General features: G+C 43.2%; 1 protein-coding gene across 2 annotated transcripts in view; it reads left to right on the top strand.

Moving 5' to 3' along the window:
* Nucleotides 1–18,032, top strand: part of LOC120941696 (spindle assembly abnormal protein 6 homolog) — a 157,279-nt gene extending 139,247 nt beyond the window's left edge. Inside the window, exons 14-17 of one of the 2 annotated variants that reach the window (XM_040355256.1) lie at nt 10,904–11,059; nt 11,340–11,437; nt 16,136–16,215; nt 16,864–18,032. In XM_040355256.1, coding sequence (XP_040211190.1) covers nt 10,904–11,059; nt 11,340–11,437; nt 16,136–16,215; nt 16,864–16,955 — 426 coding nt within the window. In that variant the 3' untranslated portion in view covers nt 16,956–18,032. The remainder of the gene's footprint in view (nt 1–10,903; nt 11,060–11,339; nt 11,438–16,135; nt 16,216–16,863) is intronic. The other variant, XM_040355267.1, reaches the window with a different exon arrangement.
* The last annotated feature ends 5,434 nt before the right edge of the window (nt 18,033–23,466 follow it).

The raw sequence follows: 23,466 nt of genomic DNA, 5'->3' as shown, positions 1-23,466 counted from the left end.
GGTAAACTAAATTTGATGGTAATATTCGGGGGGGGGGGGAAATCTTAAGATGATATGGACAGGTGTTCTGAAGTGGAAAATTTATCCCTTGGGTTCTATGAAAAAGAATACTATGAAATGCTTTGCTGCGAAGTGTGATGGTGGAAGTGTGGGTTCAGCTACTGTTTAAATGATTCTCATAATCTCTTCAGGACCATCTGTTGCATTTCTGATAGAAAATACAATAAAAATTAAACAGTAGAGGTCTGCATAGCATTCAATGTATTTTACCGTTTCAGTATTATTTTGGATTGTAATCATTATTATTAATTTTTTTTTTCTAAAAGCATAGCTATGTTAATTGCATTCCTGGCAAACCTACCTTCCTCACTGGCTTTGGTTGACAACAGCAGGAGCCAATGGCTACTACCTGCTACTGCCCTTCCGCCATTTAGTAGGGAGAGATACGGGAGAGCTGCTGCTCTTGTACACATCGCTGGATTGAGATTGGGCTCAGGTAGGTATTACAGGGGGCTGAAGGGGAACTACATACAGAAGGTTTTTTTTTGTTTTTTTTTTTTAATCTATTGCAGACTCTAGGCGTGCTAGACATGTCATTGTACATGTGCGCACCTAGTACGTCCAGTCCTACCCTGCTGTCGGGTTTCCCCCTTTCACAGTAAACAGCAATTCAGCCCTGATAAATCATAGCTGCATTAACTAATATTTAAACTTTTTATCTGTTTTTTTGTTTCCTTTGTTCATTAATATTTGTACACCTTTTTACATATATTTACACATCACACTAAAAGCACAAAATTGCAAAAACCTACTTTACTTTATTTGTAAATAACTTTACAGTGCTTTGTACCAAAATCATAATTTTAGTGTTTTCAACTGGAGAGATTACAGAATAAAATGCACATTTTTTTATGTGCAGTAACATCTATTTTTAAACTAATACTGCTCAAAAAAAGTGCCCTTTTCTTTAGTTTTATGTTTAATTATGTTTAATTGTGAAAAAAAACAATCATTGTTGCAAGACAATATTCACAAAAAGTAAGCCTTGTTTGCCCCTTTAAAAAAATAAATAATAATCATAAATTTCACCAGCGCTTGGGTTAAAGCAGCTGTGCTATACTCCCTAATTAAGGAATATTACAATATACCTTTTGTCTATGAACAGCGCTGACCTGTAATATTTAAAACAGTGGTATATCACATATAAGTGAAATAATTTGTACTATCACTTAGTGAAAATGTGCAAATGGAAAGATGGAAATTATTACTATACAAAAAGAAACGGTCCACACAAAAGTGCAAATTAAACTCCACAGTTCACTCAAAGTGCCAATGTGCTGTGCGAATAAAGTGCTTTCCAAACATAAAGTGCTTTAGAAAAGTGCTTCAGTGCTCCACCACCTTTTCCAAGCTGAAGCACTCGCCTGATTGCAATGATCACCCACTACAGATGAGTCACGTAAGGCATGTTTATATCAAGAGGGTTCCCATTGGCTTTATTCTCTTTCAGTTTCTCAGGATTCTGTTCCTTTTATATATTGTTAGTCTGTATCCCTTTACATGTGTTATCCGGATGTTGCATAGAAAAGCAAAGGGAATCGATATAGTGTAAAACCTTTTATTAAACTTTTATTGAAACCACAAACGCTTCCACTCCTATTCTATTTTTTTTTTTTTTTTTTTAATATATATATATATATATATATATATATATATATATATATATATATATATATATATATATATATATATATATATATATATATATATATATATATATATACACATACTGCCACCAGTTCAGTACAATGTTGTATGGTGAGCCAGAAGCAGGGTATGTGTGTGTGTGTGTACGCACAGATCCACGTTCTGTGAGGAGAGGGGAGACAGATTGTGTGTTCCTACTAGCTAGGAACAACAATCTATCTTCTCCTTTAGTCAGTTCCTTCCCCCTACAGTTGGAACACACACTGGGGGAACACGATTAACCCCTTATTCGCCCCCTAGTGTTAACCCCTTCCCTGCCTGTGACATTTACACAGTAATTAGTACCCTTTTAGTACCACTGATCGCTGTATAAATGTCAATGGTCGCAGATCACTGCCATTACTAGTAAAAAAGATAATAAACATGCCCAAATCTTTCCCATAGTTTTGTAGATGCTATAACTTGTGCAAACCATTCATTATACACTTATTGTGATTTTTGTTACTAAAAATATGTAGAAGAATATATATTGACCAAAACCGATGAAGAAATTTGTGTTTTTTTTTTATATTTTTTTGGAAAAGACGGGATATTAATTATAGCAAAAAGTAAAAAATATTGTTTTTCCCATATCGTCTTTCAGGACAGCCACATATGAGAGACCTTGGCTCCTCCCCTCTTGGGAAACGCTGCCCAGCCTAGATTTAAAAGGCATGCTTCCCTGCTGGCTCCTCAGTTTTTGGCGTTTCCTCCGGCAGGTGACACTGCAAGGTCCATGAGTTCATGCCATTATTCCACCAGTCCTAATCCTGAAGAAATGAGATGAGCATGCTTTACTACAAAGGAAGCAGTTGGCTTGGTGGTAAGTCCTCTGGCTGCTGTGAGTTCAAGCCATTCCTTAGGGCTCTGACAGGTCTGCTGGGGACCTGAGAAGCTGTGCGTGTCCTAGGTACTGCACAGCACCTGTACCTCCTGCTGGTGGAACAGGGTAGTGGGTAATATTTCAGGGGCTATGGTCTTCAAAAAGAGAAGACCCAGCAGAGGCTGCAGACCACCAAAGGGGCAGGGTGGACTCCTCTGTGACACCTCCACAGGCAGCGGTAGCAGGCCCCAGCACTCCACAGGTAAACCTCAGTGTTTGTTTTTCCATGCACATACTTTGAGAGTTTTTCCCCCCCCTTGTAACCAGAAGGCACTGGGTGAGGGAGAAACTATTTCCCCCTCATGCACGAGGTGTATGGAGGGTGTCTGACTGAAATTACACTGTGTGGTAAAATACAAGACTGACCGCCGAAAGGCAACGATGGTGAGGCAGTCATAGCTCACAACCCGTGTAGCAATATGAGTCTTCCTGGAGACACAGGATCTTATCCGCATGTTGGCTCCTTTTATGACCTTAAACCAGTCACTTCATGCAGTGGCAGCGGTTAACTCTTCAACTCTGGCGGATTCGTTGGGGCTGTGAGTCAGTTTTCTGAGCGGTCTCCTGGTCACGAGGCTATCCAGGAAAGAAGGACTGGGTGGCTGATAATTCTGCCTGGCAGGACTGTGGTGATTGGTTCAGATCCCCAACATTCCAGAAACTTGTGTTAAGTTGGGGGTTCTCCCTATGTTTATGTGAGGTAGTTTACATGCCCCAAACACATGCTGGCATTTGATATACTTGGCACATTGGGTGGCGTGCACTCGTGACCAGGAGGGTCACCTCACACAGAGTCTGCACTATATAGGCACTGCAGTGAAAACTTTGCCTGTGTAGGACCAGTAAACTAGCTCACCTAAAATCTTCAGGCAAGGGTCTTCAGGTTCTCCTGGTCGACCCAGAAACAGTGAAGAAAAAGAGCTCATATTGAAGGTATTGCACCTAAACTATGCCTTAAACACTGAGGTCATGAGTTTGAATCCCATCCAAGCTAGCACCCTGCATGTTTCCCTAGTGTTTAAGGTTACAGGTTTTCTGGCCGGGTGGTGCCTGACGGCCACATCACCTGTGCGCAACCGATATAGGAAACTAAACAGGAGATCTCTGATGACCAGGGCCCAATTTCAGGGGGTGGCCCCCTGGATGGCATCACAGAGGGTTATAAGCCTTCAGGTGACCAGACCCTGGTAAGATACACAGGTTTCTAGAACACTTGTTAAGTGGGAGAAGGCCTGGATGGTGAATTCAGTATGCCTCCTCATTACAGAATTTCTCTGGAGGATGTGGTTGTAGGACAAGAAAAACCCTATTGCTCCACAACCAAGGACAGAGCAGTGGGAAAGGGCATTCCTGTCCATTAGATCTGATGGAAGCTGGAGAAGACTAGAGTCCAGCTTATCAGAAGACTTTGGTTCAGTACCCTCTGCACCCACAAGACGCATTTTTTTTTCCACAGATCCAGACTTACCGGCCTAATCTTGCGAGATAAAGGGGTATTGTTGGATTTCATGCTCAAGAGAATGAACTCTCCCTTCTGAAAGGGACCTGTGATTCTTTTCATTGTAGGAAAATTAACTACTCTTGTATTTATGCTGGCGCATCTCAGAATATTATCTGACACAATTTCAGACACATTGGTGCACGGTCAGTAAGAGGAAGGGCAGCCCCCCCCCCCCCAAGTGGTGGGTGACTAACAGCATGTCTAAGACTGTGCGCTATCCCTCCCACAGGGGACCTGTTCTTTGTCCTGGGCCAGAGGCGATTCTTGAATTGCATAGCAGACAGGAAAGTCCTTCCTGTGAAATACAAGGGTAGCAATGCTGGCCTATGGCCACAACACCCTGAATGCACCTGATCTCGTCTGGTCATGGAAGTTAAGACTTAACTCAGTGGAGACATCCTCTTGCAGTTACGGGCACTTCCGGATCTGGACCGTCTATAGGGCGGTTAACCCTGTGATCTCAAGTTGTCTCTGGGAACTCTGGTTTTCTCCCATAAAACTTCCTCTTTGGGCCTGAACCGATATAGGGTTGGCACTCTTGGGTAGATGCCGACGCTCAGTGCTGGTGTTTCCCCAGGTGCTATGCCATCTCTCCCACTCGCAGTCTTACCAGTGGGCAGAGAACACTATAGTCATTCTCATTGTATCACACAGGCTTAAAGGACCACAGGTCTCTTGAGGGCTCTGGGAACCTGGTGGTCTGGCTACTAAGAGGTATCCCTCAAGATTATATTTTTATACTCCACTTATCTGAGATTTGGAGGCGTTGCGTCAGCTGGACCCAGGGCCGGCCTTTGCGGTGTGCGGACAGTGCGATCGCTCAGGGCGCCATAGCAACAAGGGCGCCTGGCGACCGCAAAGATTTTTTAATTCGCCCGCGTATTAAGTAGTGGGCGGGGGGCCTGCCGCACACTGTGGGTGTCAGGCCGGCGCCCCCCCCCCGCGACTAAAGAGGACCTTTCCGGGTGGCGTGGTGCCGGGTGCCTGGCTTTGCAGGGGGGGTGCCGTGCAAGCCGCATCCCAGCGAGCCGTCGGCACACCCGGGACCTGGCCGCAGTGATTCTCCTTCGGCAGCTCCGCGGGCCTGAGTCTCGGCTGCCTGTGACTGTCTCAGTCACGCAGCCGAGCAGTGAAGCCTCCTCCCCCTTGCCTGTACTGTGTGTGCAGCATGCGGCAAGCAGGTTATCTGAGCCTGCTTGCTTTACAGGGCTGAAGGGGGGGTCGTCTGTATTTTAGGGGGGGGGTTCTTTATTGTAGGGGGGTCTGCACTGTAAGGTGTGATCTGTATTGTGGGTGGGGGGTTGTTTTCTGTATTGTGGGGGGGGGGTTCTTTATTGTTGGGGGGGGGGGTCTGCTGCACTGTAGGGGTTGATCTGTATTGTGGGGGGGGGGGGTTGTTTTCTGAATTGTGTGTGTGTGGGGGGGGTCTTTATTGTTGGGGGGGGGGGGGGTCTGCACTGTAGGGTTTGATCTGTATTGTGTGTGTGGGGGGGGTGTTTTCTGGATTGTGTGTGTGTGGGGGGGTTCTTTATTGTTGGGGGGGGTCTACACTGTAGGGGTTGATCTGTATTGTAGGGGGGGGTGTTTTCTGTATTGTGGGGGGTTCTTTATTGTAGGGGGTGTTCTGTAATGTGGGGGGGTTCTTTATTGTAGGGGGGTCTGCACTGTAGGAGTGGTCTATTGTAGGGGGGGTGTTCTTTACTGTTGGGGGGTCTGCACTGTAGGGGTGGTCTATTGTAGGGGGGGGTTCTGTATTGTAGGGATAAATCTGTATTGTAGAGGGGGTTCTGTATTGTAAGGAGAGATCTGTATTTTAGGGGGAGGGGGTATGCACTGTACGGGGGGTCTGCGTAACATGCAGGGGGTCCAGAACTGTTAGGGGGGTGTCTGTGTTACATATAGGTGTCCGGGGCTGTGTAATGTAAAGGTGTGCAGGGTGCTGTGTAATGTAAAGGGGTCCAGTGGTGCAGGGTGCTGTGTAATGTAAAGGGGTCCAGAGCTGTGAGGTGCTGTGTAATGTAAAGGGGTCCAGTGGTGCAGGGTGCTGTGTAATGTAAAGGGGTCCAGAGCTGTGGGGTGCTGTGTAATGTAAGGGGCCCAGAGGTGCAGGGTGCTATGTAATGTAAGGGACCCAGTGGTGCAAGGTGCTGTGTAGTGTAACGGGGTCCAGAGGTGCAGGGTGCTGTGTAATGTAACGAGGTGCTTTACTGTTGGGGGGTCTGCGCTGTAGGGGTGGTCTATCGTAGGGGGGGGGGGGTCTGTATTGTAGGGGTAAATCTTTATTGTAGAGGGGGTTCTGTATTGTAAGGAGAGATCTGTATTTTAGGGGGAGGGGGTATGCACTGTACGGGGGTCTGCGTAACATGCAGGGGGTCCAGAACTGTTAGGGGGGTGTCTGTGTTACATATAGGTGTTCAGGGCTGTGTAATGTAAAGGTGTGCAGGGTGCTGTGTAATGTAAAGGGGCCCAGAGGTGCAGGGTGCTTTGTAATGTAAGGGACCCAGTGGTGCAAGGTGCTGTGTAGTGTAAAGGGGTCCAGAGGTGCAGGGTGCTGTGTAATGTAACGAGGTGCAGGGTGCTGTGTAATGTAAAGGGGCCCAGAGGTGCAGGGTGCTGTGTAATGTAAGGGGCCCAGTAGTGCAAGGTGCTGTGTAGTGTAAAGGGGTCCAGAGATGCAGGGTGCTGTGTAATGTAAAGGGGTCCAGAGCTGTGGGGTGCTGTGTAATGTAAGGGGCCCAGTGGTGCAAGGTGCCGTGTAATGTAAAGGGGTCCATCCAGAGGTGCTATGTAATGTAAAGGGGTCCAGAAGTGCAGGGGGCTTTGTAATGTAATGGGGCCCAAAGGTGCTGTGTAATGTAATGGGGTCCAGAGGTGCAGGGGGCTGTGTAATGTAATGGGGTCCAGAGGTGCAGGGTGCTGTATAATGTAAAGGGGCCCAGAGGTGCAAGGTGCTGTGTAGTGTAAAGGGGTCCAGGGGTGCAGGGTGCTGTGTAATGTAAAGGGGCCCAGGGGTGCAGGGTGCTGTGTAATGTAAAGGGGCCCAGAGGTGCAAGGTGTGGTGTAAAGGGGCCCAGAGGTGCAAGGTGCTGTGTAGTGTAAAGGGGCCCAGAGGTGCAAGGTGCTGTGTAATATAAAGGGGTCCATTGGTGCAGGGTGCTGTGTAATGTAAAGGGACCCAGAGGTGCAGGGTGCTGTGTAATGTAAAGGGGCCCAAAGGTGCAGGGTGTTGTGTAATTTAAAGGGGACCAGAGGTTCAGGGTGCTGTGTAATATAAAGGGGTCCATTGGTGCAGGGTGCTGTGTAATGTAATGGGGTCCAGAGGTGCAGGGTGCTGTGTAATGTAAAGGCGCCCAGAGGTGCAGGGTGCTGTGTAATGTAAAGGGTCCAGAGGTGCAGGGTGCTGTGTAATGTAAAGGGGCCCAGAAGTGCTGTGTAATGTAAAGGGGTCCAGAGGTGCAGGGGCTGTGTAATGTAAAGGGGTGCAGGGTGTTGTGTAATGTAAAGGGGCCCAGAGGTGCAGGGGCTGTGTAATGTAAAGGGGCCCAGAGGTGCAGGGTGCTGTGTAATGTAAAGGGGCCCAGAGGTGCAGGGTGCTGTGTAATGTAAAGGGGTCCAGAGGTGCAGGGTGCTGTGTAATGTAAAGGGGTCCAGAGGTGCAGGGGGCTGTGTAATGTAAAGGGGTCCAGAGGTGCAGGGGGCTGTGTAATGTAAAGGGGTCCAGAGGTGCAGGGTGCTGTGTAGTGTAAAGGGGCCCAGAGGTGCTGTGTAATGTAAAGGGGTCCAGAGGTGCAGGGGGCTGTGTAATGTAAAGGGGTCCAGAGGTGCAGGGTGCTGTGTAATGTAAAGGGGTCCAGAGGTGCAGGGTGCTGTGTAATGTAGAGAGGTCCATTGGTGCAGTTGTGGAGAGGGGTACACAGTAGTGACAGAGATATTGAAGGATGCAGGGGGCACAGTGGGGTGTTTTTACATTTTATGGGGGGGGGGGGCAGATATAGAATCCGCCCCGGTTGCCAAATGCTCAAGGTACACCTGGCAGGCCACAGGCGGATTCTGCCGGAAAGACGGCATGGCGGCTGTCCTTGCCTTGCTATGAGGAGCTCATATGCAATGCGCACTGAAAAGACAAAGGAGGGCAAAAATCAGGCAGCGGATGTGAAAACTTTTTTCTGTAAGTAAATTCTTTTTTTATAAGTGCAGTGTACTGCTTAATGTCTGTTTTGTATTTTCTTTTTTAAATAGGGTGTTTCTTAAAGGAACTGTAAATGCAAAAGTAAAAAAATACTTTATTGTAATTATGTTTGATATTTGATAGTAAATTTACAGGTAGTGGTATTATACCATGTGATTTACTTTATATGTGGCGTTATTATAGAGTGTGATATACAGTATATGTGGAGTTATTATAGCGTGTGATTTACTTTATATGTGGCGTTATTATAGCGTGTGATTTACTTTATATGTGGCGTTATTATAGCGTGTGATTTACTTTATATGTGGCGTTATTATAGCGTGTGATTTACTTTATATGTGGCGTTATTATAGCTTGTGATTTACTTTATATGTGGCGTTATTATACCGTGTGATATACAGTATATGTGGCGTTATTATAGCGTGTGAATAAAAGTTGTATTTTTATCATAGCTTGTAATCTTTTTGTTGGGAACTTAACGGAATGGAAGGCTTTAAATGGAGCCGGTATTGGAGAAATGGGTGTGGTTACCGAGGGGTGTGGTTACCAAGGGGCGTGGTTACTGAGGGGCGTGGTCACTAGGGGGCGCTGTAAAGCTTTCTCGCACAGGGCGCCTAAAGGCCTAAGGCCGGCCCTGGCTGGACCAGTTTTAGGTCTGCAGTTTTCCAAGTAGGACCAAACTTTTACTTATTGCAGGCCTTTGTGGGACTTTCCTTTTGATCTTTTGGTTGATGTGTCAATAAGGGGGTTTACTTCCTTGTTCTTTGGCAGGGACTAAAGTAAGGGTTGAAATCTCTAGCAGTACCTGGGCAAGATGGCATTAGCCAACAATCGTGTGAGCCAATATGTAGGAAGAACTCGGAGAAGCTGATGCTACTCCGCGCCAGATCTGTGCAGCGGCAACGTGATTCAGCTCTCCCACCTTTTTACCTGACACTAGAGGCTGATCTTGTTGTCGGCAAAGGGATCAGGCTCTTTGGATATGGAGTCCTGTAAGCCGTAGTCACACCCTTAAGGGTAAGTGCTCACTTATCCTCTCATAGGTGGCTGTCCTGAAAGACGATATGAGAAAATTAGCGTTACTGGTAACTCTTTTTTTTTTTTCCAGGAGTCTTTCAGGACAGCACCGCGTACCCACCCTGGTTGTTTTCCTTTTGGGTTCCTGACTCTGTAATTTATGGTGTGTGATGTGTTCTTGTGTCTCCCTAGCTGGCCGGAGTTGCTCTTGAAGAACTGAGGAGCTGGCGGGGAAGCATGCCTTTTAAATCTAGGCTGGGTTTCCTCAGAAGGGAGGAGCCGAGGTCTCTCATAGGTGGCTGTCCTGAAAGACGCCTGGAAAATATGTTACCAGTAAGTAACTGTAATTTTTTTCCAAAATTGAAAATAAAAACCACAGCGGGGATAAAATGCCACCAAAAGGAAGCTCTATTTGTGGGAAAAAAGGACGTCAATTTTGTTTGGGTACAGCGTCGCAATTGTCAGTTAAAGCGACACAGTGCCGAATCACAAAAAAATTGCCTGGTCAGGAAGGGGGTACATTTTTCAAGGGCTGAAGTGGTTAAAAACAAAAAACCACAGTAATGCAACAGCCCTGTTTTAAACTGAAGCTGCATGCACCAAATAAGTAAATCGTTGGAGACATGGCATTATAATTGCACCTAGGGGGTTATTTATGAAAGGCAAATCCACTTTGCACTACAAGTGCAAACTGCACTTGGAAGTGCAGTCGCTGTAGATCCGAGGGGGACATGCAAGTAAAATAGCATTTTAGATTGGATAATAAAATAAGCAGAGCTTCCCCTCATTTCAGATCCACCCCTTAGATTTACAGCGACTGCACTTCCAAGTGAGCATTCAGTTCAATTTCAAGTGCACTTTGCACTTGTAGTTTGCACTTTGTAGTGCAAAGTGGATTTGTCTTTAGTAAATGACCCCCCTAGTGTCATTTGTGTTCAGTGCAGCTTGTTTAACCTTATCCTTTTGGGGGGGGGGGGGACTAGTTGAGATTACATTATATGTGCATCTAGCAGTATGACAAACGGCATGCAAGTATGAAAAGATGGTCATCCGTTTAGGGTTCCATACCTGGTACATCTGGGTACAAAGGAGCATGTGACTCCTTGTCCCTCCCACTTGATAATGATGGTGTTGGGACATGTGACCACACTAGTTGCTTAAGCCGCCAGTTTCAAAAGTCATATGTCGGCTTCTTGTAGCTTAGAAAGGGCTTTGTCTCCTTGCTTTGGACAGCAAAACAGAATGATTGTGGAAAGCAAAGGCTCACTTTGGGCCTTGAAAAATGCTATGGTGTCCTCCTTTGCTCCTAATGAATACTCTCACCAACCAGATTTTACTGCTCAAAAACCCTTAACTAAAAGGTAACAGCTTGTAAAGAAGGTCAATGTATGATCAAAATGATAATTATAAAAAATAAAGTTGGTATTGTCATATAAAGTCTAAAAAAAAGAAGCATAACTTGATTAGAAAATAATTACTCAGTACTTCCTGCAGGTTTTTTTCCTCCGTTATGAAAGGTGTATTAGAATGTGGCATATCCTCAAATAATCTTTTTCTTTTTTCCTAGCCACCATTTTCTACTGCTAACGATCCTTACTTTACTTCAACAATCTTTAATCCAGTTGGCCTTTCTCTAGCTTCCAAATTTTACAACAGCAGTACTCCAGCTTTGCGAAAGAATGTACCAGCTGCAACCTCAGGTTCATCAAGACTTGGCCCACAGGCATGCACCATACAATTAATCTGCTATTCCACATTTTTCATTAGCTTTGGGCACTTTTGTTTACACACCAGTGACTTTTTTTTTTTTTTTTTTTTTTTTTTTTTAAGTTTTAATCTTCTTTTGCCTTTTTTCCATTTCCTGCACTGTTTTATGAGAATGCAATTATGTTTTTTCTAGCTTTTTTTTTTTTTCATTTATATGCTGTCCTGAGCTCTAGGTATATATTTAATGTATTCATTTTCATCACTTCTAAAAGTGGATATTTTTCATGTTTTTACAGGTACGGTTCAATGTAAATACCCCTACTGATTGCAGCCCAGCCCCTGAGCCCAGGCCTGTACCTACAACATCAACTCCTATTTTCCCTTCTACCTCAAGGTACACAGATTTTAATTCATACAAAGTCAGTGGCCAGGCATTGGGTAGTGAATTATCTAAATATTCCTACAAAGCAGTAAATAAACTTAAAAACAAGTCCTGACTAACCTCTAGCTGCAGGCATTATAGAGCTATTCACCCTTAAATCTTGCAAAAGATGCAGTGAAGTTGATTTGCTGGGCCCCAGCACATTGGTCCCCCCCTTTTTGTTTACCTGTTATGTGTTTACGTAAGAAATTGGAACGCTGGCAGGCTGCCAAATCACTTGGTGGAGGGTGTAGCAAAACAAGCTACTAAGGGAAAGCAAGAGCTTTTTTTTATTGTAAACTTTTTAGTATGAATTACTTCACAGTGCCTGCAGCTACACAGTTCTGTGTCTCAACTCTTAGCTCTTAACCAAACTTCAAACACCTCAAATGGCTAGTGTTGTAACTAATGGAAGGCACTGTGCAAACTGGAGCTCTAAAGAGAAGCTAAAATGGTGCCGTCTTTCTTTGTAAGGGATAGGAGGGTTTAGTTTAGCTTTAGGAAGGTTTACTAATCGCTCCATCTTTTTCTTAATATTTAATGTTGGGAATATAGTCAGGTAATATGTGCAATGGCATTACAGCCAATAGAGTTAACACTTTTTTTTTGTTTTTTGTATTTTCAAGCTGTATTTCTGCTTGTCAAAAAAAGCAATTTTTTGTTACTTGCTATTATTTATAAAGACGTTCTATATCACAATGGCTAAATCCTGTGTCTGTAGTGCATGTTCAAATGTAATACCATAAATAACATGTTATTAGATTTATACCCCAGGAGTATATAAAGTTTGTCAATTCTAAAAGAAAAATGCATTAAAATCAAACTAAAGCCCATACAATTTAGTCTGCTAAAATGTACTGGAGATTTTAGTTTGCTTCAATATGACTAAGAATAAAACAATTCAGATGACTAAATTAATACAACTAAGGCCCCGTACACACGACCGAACATGTCTGCTAAAACTGGTCCGCGGACCAGTTTCAGCAGACATGTTCGGTCGTGTGTACGGCCGACCGGACAAATGTCCGGCAGATCGGACAGGTTTCCAGCGGACATGTTTCTTAGCATGCTAAGAAACATGTCCGCTGGAAACCTGTCCGTCGGACATGTTCGGTCGTCTGTACAGACTCACCGGACATGTCCGCTCAGCCGAAAGCCCTCGCATGCGTTGAAGAGATTCGACGCATGCGTAGAAGCATTGACCTTCCAGGGTCGCGCACGTCGCCGCGTCATCGTCGCGACACGTCACCGCGTTTGTTTTCCGCGGGGATTTTGGTCTGATGGTGTGTACAGCCATCAGACCAAAATCCGGCAGCGGACATGTCAGATGAAAACGGTCCGCGGACCGTTTTCATCGGACAGATCAGCTGGTGTGTACGAGGCCTAAAACTTAAATGGCATTTTAGTCAAAAGACTAGAAATAAGACTAAATCTAAATTTGACGTCACAATTAACACTGCTACCTTAATCTGCATATGACAGTGTAAGCACTCCATAAATGATGATGATGCATTTTGTCCATACTTGTAAAATCTAAAGCCTTATTTGTTCCTTTCCATATTGTGCTGTGACACTCTGCCTGCAGCTACATAGGTCAGTGAGGACCTATTCTAAAGTTAATTTACTGCTTGTTAAGGATATGTAAACAATTGAATGTCAATAGCCTGGCCACATTTCCTTATTTAAAGTGAAACTTTAATTTTAAACTGTTAAAAGTAAAAAGACCTGCCACGACTAAAGACGTGCTACTTGTATCTAAGCCACACTAACTACCATCCTGCTGTCCAGTGAAAGTGCAACCATGAAGGGCAAAATGGCCAACAAGGTTATTTTGGCATAATAGTAGGCATTGCCTGGTGTCTGTCCTTTAAGCAGTTTTTTGGTTTAAAGGTTAACCACTTAACCCCCGGACCATATTGCTGGTCAAAGACCAGAGCACTTTTTGCGATTCGGAACTGCATCGCTTTAACTGACAATTGTGCGGTCGTGCGACGTGGCTCCCAAACAAAATTGGAGTAATTTTATCCCCCCAAATAGACCTTTCTTTTGGTGGTATTTGATCACCTCTGCGGTTTTTAGTTTTTGCGCTATAATCAAAAATAGAGCGACAATTTTAAAAAAAAATATTTTTTACTTTGCTATAATAAATATCCCCCAAAAATATATAAAACTTTTTTTTTTTTTTTTTTTTTTTTTTTTTACTCCGTTTAGGCCGATACGTATTCTTCTACATATTTTTTTTTTTTTTTTTAAATCGCAATAAGCGTTTGGTTTGCGCAAAAGTTATAGCGTTTACAAAATAGGGGGTATTTTTATGGCATTTTTATTAATATTTTTTTTTTTTTTTTACTAGTAATGGCGGCGATCAGTGATTTTTTGTTTTGTTTTATTTTTTTTTTTTTGTTTTTTTTTTGGTACTGCGACATTATGGCGGACACTTCGGACACTTTTGGGACTATTGGCATTTTTATAGCGATCAGTGCTATAAAAATGCATTGGATTGCTAAAAAAATGCCACTGGCAGTGAAGGGTTAACACTAGGGGGCGGGGAAGGGGTTAAGTATGTGTTCCCTGGGTGTGTTCTAACTGTAGGGGGGGGTGGACTGACATGGGGAAATGACTGATCTTCTGTTAATACATTGTATGAACAGAAGATCAGCATTTCTCTCCCTGACAGGACCGGGAGTTGTGTGTTTACACACACAGCTCCCGGTCCTCGCTCTGTAACGAGCGATCGCGTGTGCCAGGCGGCGATCGCGCCCTGCGAGCACACGCACGGGAGTCGGGGGGGCGCGCGTGCCCCTATTAGCTGCTGGGTGAGGTGACGTATAGCTACGTGCTCTCGCCCAGCAGAGCCGACCTGCCGCTGTATAGCTGCGGCGGCTGGTCGACAAGCAGTTAACTAATAGTTTACCATTTCTTAAACTGCTGTTTTATATGAAAACTTAGTTGCACAAAAAAAAAAACATAGATACAGCTATACAGAGAACTAGGGCTACATGTGTGCCAAGTTTTAGGTCCAGGGGACCTACGGCCGGGCAGTACCTGGTCCCCATAGTTACTGGAGAAATGACCGTTTAACATGGGAGTCTATAGAAGGGGTGCCTGAATTTGAATTAAACGATGCTACCCGGCCGTAGGTCCCCCTGGACGACAAACTTTGCACACTTGTAGAGGAAGAGTGGGGTTATATGTGTTTGGGGTCCAGGGGACCTACAGCCGGCCGGTACCGGGTTCCCAAATCTGGGAGATCAGGCGCAAAAAGGTGACTAGAGTATAAGCCGAGGGGGGCATTTTCAGCACCAAAAAATGTGCTGAAAAACTCTGCTTATACTAGAGTATGTATGGTAGGTTTTGAAAGCTGGACACTTATCCCTATCCCGCTGCATTATGCTTTTTTTTTTTTTTTTTTTGTTGCACTAGGTCCACACATTGCTGCATGGATTTTTACCATTAATTTAGTTTAAAGGGGTTGTAAACCCTGATGCCGCGTACACACGGTCGTTTTTGTGATGGAAAAAAAACAACATTTTTAAAAACTTAATTTAAAACGAGTATGGGGAAAACGTTGTTTTATGTCTTCTGAAAAACGACAAAAAAAAATTTCGAACGTGCTTCAATTTTTTATGTCGTTTTTCAAAACGTCGTTTTTTGTGTCATAAAAAATGATTGTGTGTGGGCTAAAACGACGTTTTTAAACCCGCACATGCTCAGAAGCAAATTATGACACGAGCTTGAATGGAACAGAGTACCGCCGTAAGTGCTGAACGTAACCGCGCTTTGTTAGAGCATTTTGAAAAAACAATGGTGTGTAGGCAACGTCGTTTTTTAAAATGAAGTTTGAAAAACGTAGTTTTTTTTTCATAAGAAAAAAACAACGTTTTTTTACAAGACAAAAAATGACCATGTGTACGCGGCATCAGGGTTTTTCACCTTAATGCATTCTGTACATTAAGGTGAAAAACCTTTTGTGATGCAGCTGCCCCCAGAGCCCCCCTTTTTACTTGCCTGAACCAGATCGTTCCAGCTCCAGCCACTGTCTCGGGTCCTCATTGGACAGATTAATAGCAGCAGGAGCCATTGGGTCGAGTCCTGCTGTCTGTGTCAATTAATGCAGCAGGACTTGGAAGCGCGCCCGCATGAGTGCCCCCAGGGAGAGCAGCTCTCCATGGGTGCGCTCGAAGAGGAGGAGCCATGAGCGCCGCTTGGGGGGGCCCAGAAAAGGAGAATCGGGGCCACTTTGAGAAATCACTACAAAGGGGAGGTAAGTATAGACATGTATGTTGTGTGTTTTTTAACAACGTTTTTTACAATCATCTTTAAAGCGGATTAAACCCAGCGATTTAATGGTTTCTCTAAACCAATACATTCCAGATACAGTATGCCTCTGGTGATAACTGTCATTGTTGCCAGTGTGCTTATGTTGGCTCTCAACCAAACATCAACCCCTCAAATTGCTGATGTCCTAGCTGATCACATGTAAAGCACTATGCATATTGCAGCTCTAAGGATAGTTCTTCTGTTTTAAAGGATATAAGGGTTTAGTTCTAATGGCTGGATACTTTAATTTACAAATGTCAGTGAAGGCATGCCAGATATAATGGTGGTGATGCATTTTGTCCATACTTGTAAAATGAAATGCCTTGTTTTGTTCCTTTCCATTTTTTACAGTGACACAGCCGGTTTAGATTTAAAGTACCTGAAAAGAAATGGAAGTGCACCTACCAAATCACAAAAAAATGCAAACCCTGGTAAGCTTAATATGTAGGCATGGAGAAAAAACTGCGCTAGTCAAATTATAACATCCAGAGAGAATACTCAGCAAGTTAACAAACAGATTGAGTATAAAGGGAGGCAGCAGCTTGCGTGCAATACACAAAACAATATAGAAAACAAGGCGTTAAAGCCGTGCCACTGCGCCCAAAACTTTTATAGTCCACTAAAACTAAAAGTTGAAATTATTAAACATATGTGTACAGTCCAAACAATGCACTTTTCACTGTGCATACAGATTGATCTAGTCTTGTACGGTATGCTCCTAATCACCACCATGACTTTCACAAATACTGCACACAATGTGGAGTGTGCACAGTGTGCAGTATTTGTGAAAGTCACGGTGGTGATTAGGAGCATACCGTACAAGACTAGATCAATCTGTATGCACAGTGAAAAGTGCATTGTTTGGACTGTACACATATGTTTAATAATTTCAACTTTTAGTTTTAGTGGACTATAAAAGTTTTGGGTGCAGTGGCGCAGCTTTAACCCCTTGTTTTCTAATATGTAGGCATACAGATAGGCTTTACAAAAAGCCATGTACATCTGTTCTATAATTGTATTCTAAATAAATATGATTTCATTAGAATAAAAACTATTTTTCTTTCTTCTTTTTTTTCCAGCTCCAGTTAGGCCGACCTTAACCAAGTCTGGGAGTTCACCAATACTGTCAGCTTACTTCCCAGGACAGCAAGCAAGGCTTCCTGCTTCTTAGATATTATACAACATACATTATTGACCAAATACTGCACATAACACTTCACTTTGGGTAGGAGTATGGTCAGTTTAAACTGCCAAATTAAGCTGTATCCAAATAAAACAGTAAAAATGTATTACTTTGTATAGTGCCTGGGAAAGACAGATGTTTTAAGACAAAAGATCCCAAAACGGTATACTGGCTGAAGGTGTTTAGGGTGAAATTATGGGGGTAATACTTGGTGCTAAAATCTGCATAACTGTAAATAATTAAATACATGTATGTTTTGGCCTAAACGCACAAAAATCATTCATCCCTATTTTTGTGCTTTCTAATAGATGTGTTGAAAGGAACACATTTTATGTCTTGAGTGTTTTTCTTTGTCTAATATTTGTAAAATACATTTGAACTCAGTGGTCTTATAGCGTACTTGCTGATTTCATGGTTATTTGAATCCAAAGGAAACTATATTGGTCTAGGTGCTCAGCCATTTTTTTACTGCTAAAATGCTGATGTCCAACTCATTTGTAGTGCTGGTAAACAAGTATCACGTGGCATAGGCCTGTCAAAGATGGCATAATGCGGATTATATATATATATAATCATTTATTTTTTTATGTATTATGCTAAGCACACTTTTTGCACATTTTGGTTATAAAAATCATCTTTAATTTGCTGCTTTAAAAGTTTTGAAAAAAATAAAATAAAAATTGTCAGTATTAGTAAACTGATTTTTACCCATGAGAATAAATAGTGTCCTTGCAGTGTATGCATTCATATTCTTTTAAACTGATCTTCTCTGTAATGTGTCTTTAAATATTTAGCTGTTCTCAGTGGATGACCTGTAATGAAGATTGCTTATTTTTTTTGGGAGAATGTAATTATTGAAAAACCTATGTGATGCCTTCGTTTTCTGGTGCTTTAGCCTTTTTTTTTTTTTTTTTATCTTGTTAAGTACATGTCTGATGAAGTTTAAGACTGTATTTTAAAGTTTACGCAGTGTGTTACACATTTCTTTATAGAAATACACTTTCTGCATTTAAAGTATGTATTTAATGCCTGTAATATAATAAAGTATTTATATATTTTGATTTAGCGATGATTGTTTTCTTTGAAGCTACATAAACAAAAATAAACCAAAATTCCAGCCATGTTTCATATAATTCGATCACTGTTTGATAACATATTCTTACAATTTTTTTTTTTTTTTTGGGGGGGGGGGGGGGGGGGTGGGATCAAAATGTCTTTGCTTGAGTGTGCAGCTGTGTATGGTAGCCAATCGGCTTCTAACTTCAGCTTGTTCAATATAGCTTTGACAAAATGGAAGCTGATTGGTTTCTATGCAGAGGTGCACCAGATTTTGCACACTTCAGTTTTAGTAAATCAACCCCATTGTGTAGTAATATCACATAGCCTGAAGGAAAGTGGATATGTTTTTTCCGGCTGCTCCTAGGGGTGTCTGGTGTGTTTTGTTTTTTTCTTGCCTTGAAATACCTTTGCATGTTAGCCTATATGTCCGTGCACACACAGGCGTTTAGAGGCAGATAAAAAAAAAACTACTGCCAGGGAGTCCAGGAGCAGTGGCCTTTGGCAGAAAAGTTGTGTGACGTGTGCAAATGCGCATTAACACTAGGCGCGTTTAGGGCTTGAGCATTCATTTCAGTGACCAAAAAAAAGTCTTATTCTCAACATTGAAATTAATTCATGCCCAAATGCTTGACACGGCTAAATGCGTTTACAACCGTCAAGCGTTTTTTCTACCAAAATGCAGCTGCCTGGAGGAAAGGTGTCTAGAAGAAAAAAAGAAAAATGTCTAGTGTGCTTGAGGCCTAAGCCCTCAAAATATACATTATGGGGGAGATTTAGTAAAACAAAAACAGGATCCAATTTAACGCAGATCACACAGACACAATGGAGATTTACTAAAACCGGTGCACACAGAATCTGCTGTGCATAGTAACCAATCGGTTTAAAAAGCTTTATAGGACAAGCTGCGGTTAGAAGTTGATCGTTTACTATGCACAGCTGCACCAGATTCTGTGTGCCCCAGTTTTAGTAAAATCTCCCCCATTGTCTGAGTGATCTACGCTAAATTGGAAGTCTCACTGCCTAATTTCCTATATATTACAACCCTATTGCAAAACTTTAATTTGTGTCTTTCGTGGCGCCTTAAAAGTCTGGGTTAGTATGTCTGTCAGTTTCCTACAATTGGCTGATTAGTATGTTATATGGCAACATTTCTATATTCAGCTAATAAGTCTAGGTATCTCTTTTTCAGACATAGCTATAGATAACAAGCCCCCTACATTTTGCATTACTAGAAAACCCAACTGTATGGCCTTCGAAGGTAAAAGACTGTGAATACACGAGAACTTGATAACAAGCTCTCTACACCTCACCAAGTCCTCTTTCAAAACTTCTACAAGAAGCAATACCATAATTTATTATTATTTATTTATTATGTCACAGCAGCTGAAACAGCCTTAAGCCTAGTACACATGGGCCGAATGTCGGGCAGCATTCAATAGACACAGCTCACTTTTGGCCTGTGTGTACTGCGGTCAGTCTGACCAGAAGCCAGTAGTTCAACTGGCTTCTGTCAAAGTTGCTTGACCAAAAAAGGTCTGCCGATTCGGGTCCTGATCAGAACACAATAGCATGGCAGGGGAGAGCAATATACTAATATAGGCTCAGTGATGTGGTGTAGTGTGGGGGGCAGGGTGGAGGGCTCCCTGGGCGCAAAATTTAGAGAGGCGCAGCGAAAGGTTATCTGCAGCTCTTCTCCTGCACTGTGCAGTCTAGGAGACTGTGAGCTCTTCCGCTTCGCTATGAGGAAGAAGTTGCGGTGCAGTCCCGGCTTGGGTTTTAGCGGTGACATTGACACAGCAGTGAGTAAATGAACACTGAAGACCATCCGTGATGATCCCAGGGATTGTGACCATGCGGAGACTGGGGGGAAGGAGGGAGGGCAGGCGATTAGCGAGGCATCCGCTCCATTACACGTGCGACATACTGTCCGTCAACTTAGCCCGCCCCACAGCCCGGACTTCCGACCACCACCGCTTCTCTTGAGTCCTGCCTGTGCCTGTCAGTATGTTGCTACGTGGCCTTGGCACTCTGACACTGCACCGACCACCCCAGGACTGCAGGAAACAGGGGCCAGGAAGAAGATGAGGCATCATCCACACAGACAGAAGCCCCTCCTTACTGACAGCTGCACGGACATTGTGAGTACTCCTCTACAGAGGAAAGCTCTGTACGGGATATTGGCAGCCGAAGGGGGGCTAGGGCTGAGCTCTGAACTGGAATCTGTGAGAAAGAGCTTTGTATTTGGGGGGAGATGTACACAGCGCACCCCCCGCAACCCTGAATGCCACACAGTGTACCCCCTCAACGCTGCAAGCCACACACAGCGCACCCCCCTCAACCCAGCATGTGACAGTGTACCCCCTCAACCCTGCACGCCACACAGTGCACCCCCTTTATCCCTGCAAGCCACACACAGCGCACCCCTCAACCCTGTAAGCCACACACACAGCGCATCCCCTCAACCCTGCAAGCCACACACGGTGCACTCCCCTCAACCCCGAATGCCACACAGCACCCCCCAACCCTACATGCCACACACAGCGCATCCCCTCAACCCTGCACACCACACAAAGCGCACCCCCCCTCAACCCTGCATGCCGCACAAAGCTCACCCCCCTCAACCCTGCATTCCGCAAACAGTGCACCCCCTAAACTATGCACACAGCGCACCCCTCTAGCAACCAATCAGTAAACCGCAATGATGTGCTGCAATGTCTAGCAACCAATTAGGGAGCATTAATATGCAGTAACCTCTAGTCACCAGTGAGTGGTAATGATGTGCAGTAACCTTCAGCAACCAATCAGTGAACAGTAATGATTTGCTGTAATCTCTAGCAAGCAATCGGTGAGCAATAATAATTTGCAGTAACCTCTAGCAACCAATCAGTTTGTAGTAATGATGTGCAGTAACCTCTAGCAAACAATGAGTAAGTGGTAATTATGTGCAGTGTCGTCTAGCAACCAATCGGTGAGCAATAATAATGTGCGTAGTGGTCAGTGTAGGAATCAGACAGGTTAGTATAGTGGTCAGGTTGTTCGGTGTGGGAATCAGTTTGGTCAGTACTACTGTACTAGCGGAGTGCTAAAAATTTGTGGGTTGGGGGGTGCAAATCTCTTGCCCTGCCCCGGGTGCCCACACTACGGCACTGCATAGGATAGTTAGTACAGTGGCTCCTCCTAAGCTGTCAGTTTTTTTTTCTTTCAGCCCTGCTGGGTTTAACAAACAAAAAGACGACAGCGTGTACTTAGGCATTTTAGAGAAAGGAAGATCCTATTTGTTTTTCTATTAAGACAAAACTTTTTTTTTTTTTTTTTTTATAGATTATAGAAAATTATGGGTAAAAACCTAATTTTATTATATATAAAAAATATATATATATAAATGTTTTTTGTTCTATCCTAGTGGATAGATTGTTTCACCTGCTGTCTTGAGATGCACTTAAGTGAGCTGAGGTCTCTCCAAAAGAAAAAAAAAATAAGGAACATTGGCCTTTTGTTCACTTCAGTACTGCTTTTGTCCTCGTATAGTAATGCAAAAGCAGCTGCTGCAGGTTGTACCTTCACTAACCTCTGAATGATCTCAGAAGCATCCTAATCTGATGTCAAAAGCATTCTGAATTTGCCTGTACCAGAACAAGTGTCCTCATTGTAAGATGACCCCTCTTATTTGTGTTTCAGGGACAACTCAACATTTTTCATTTTAGCTAACCTTCAGACCTTTTGACAATGGTCTCCAAGGCATAAAGAGAAGGTGAATTTCTCCTATGGGAATACAGACCTTAAAAGCTCAACAGAGCGATCAAACCCCCACCTACTCTATTCAAAACTGTGAAAAATTCTTGCTTTAGATACTTTTTTTATTATATTTGGGAAAAGTTACAAATGTAATCAATTAAGAATAGCAAATACACAAGTATTTTTTTTTATACAATAAATGTAAAGGGCGGTAATAAAATAGGAACTTAACCACTAGCCTACTGGTCAGTTTTAACCCCCTTCCTGCCCCTCTTTTTTCCCACACAATAGAGCTTTTCTTTGGTGGTATTAACTCACTACTGTTTGTTTTCATTTATCCTATAAAAAAAAAATGAAATTGGATGCCATCCCAGCAAAGTAAGCCTGCGCTGTAGCCATCTTTCGGATATATCGCGGGCAGAAAGTGGTTAAAATCACTTTTAAGGGAAAGCGTGCAAGCATCACATTTAGGGATGAGCCCGATGTTCGGCGACCATTATGCAGTGTTTGTGGCACATTTGAAAACTGCGGAACACCATTTAAAAGAAACACTAAAAACCAAAAATGCTAATTTTAAAGGATTATATGCAAGTTATTGCCATACAAGGTGTTTGGGGACCTGGGTCCTGCCCCAGGGGACATGTATCAAAGCAAAAGTTTTTAAAAACTCTTTTTTTGGGAGAAGTGATTATAATTATGCTTAAAGTGGAAAAATAAAAATCCATGATCCAGACCTGAAGGGCCTGGTATGGATTTTGGGGGGACCCCCACGCAATTTTTTGTTAATTTTAGTTTGGGGTTCCCCTAATATTCATACCAGACCCAAAGGGCCTGGTAATGGACTGGGGGGGGGGGCGGCCATGCCATTTCTTTTTTTCAATGAGTTTTATCTATATTGCCGAGACCCGACAATTACAGCCGTGATAAGTTTTAAATGACCTTTCTTCCTTTTAAAAATTTAATTTTGCTGCAGGACTGTTCTAAACACGGGAAATATGTGCCACTTTACGGGCATACTATAGACACCACCCAGGCAAGATATTTAAAGGAATATTTAATTTTTATTGTTTCACTTTAAGCATTTTTAAAATCACTGCTCCCGAAAACATTTCAGATACATGTCCCCTGGGGCAGGACCTAGGTCCCCAAACACTTTTATGACAATACCATGCATATAAGCCTTTAAAATTTCCCCCTTGTATTTTTCATGTTTGTGTCCCATAGATTTTAACAGTGTTCGGACATATTTTGTTGGCACGTTCTGGCGCAAACTGAACCAGGAGGGGGGGGGGGTGTGTTCGGCTCATCCTTACTTTATTGTTGGCTCTTTTTTTTGGTTTAAAAAGTATGAAAGAGGGCATGGAACTGACTTTGGGAATCGGAAAACTACAACTGATAAGCTGCTCCTGAAAACTCCTATTTTTTGGGGGGGTTCACTGCCTGCATGCTTGTTACAAAACATTGATTAAAAGTAGTAAAACCAGAGGGTAACAGCAAGACTGTCACATTTTATAAGAGATCAGCAAGGATACTGTTTCTGTTCGTATTTGTTTGTTAGGTTTCCTTTATCCCAGTCCTAACTGCAATTTGTAGTTTTGTCTGGGTTCACATATGAACACTCAGTGGCTCGCAGCAGGAATCCAGTGCGTCCTCATTCACTATTTAAGGTCCGATTTCAGCCCAAATTTTGGGCTGAAACTGACCA

This window comes from Rana temporaria, chromosome 1, assembly GCF_905171775.1.
Source record: "Rana temporaria chromosome 1, aRanTem1.1, whole genome shotgun sequence".
Lineage (NCBI taxonomy): Eukaryota > Metazoa > Chordata > Amphibia > Anura > Ranidae > Rana > Rana temporaria.
The sequence above is the reverse complement of the archived record's forward strand: the minus strand, read 5'-3'. Positions and strand labels throughout refer to the sequence as shown.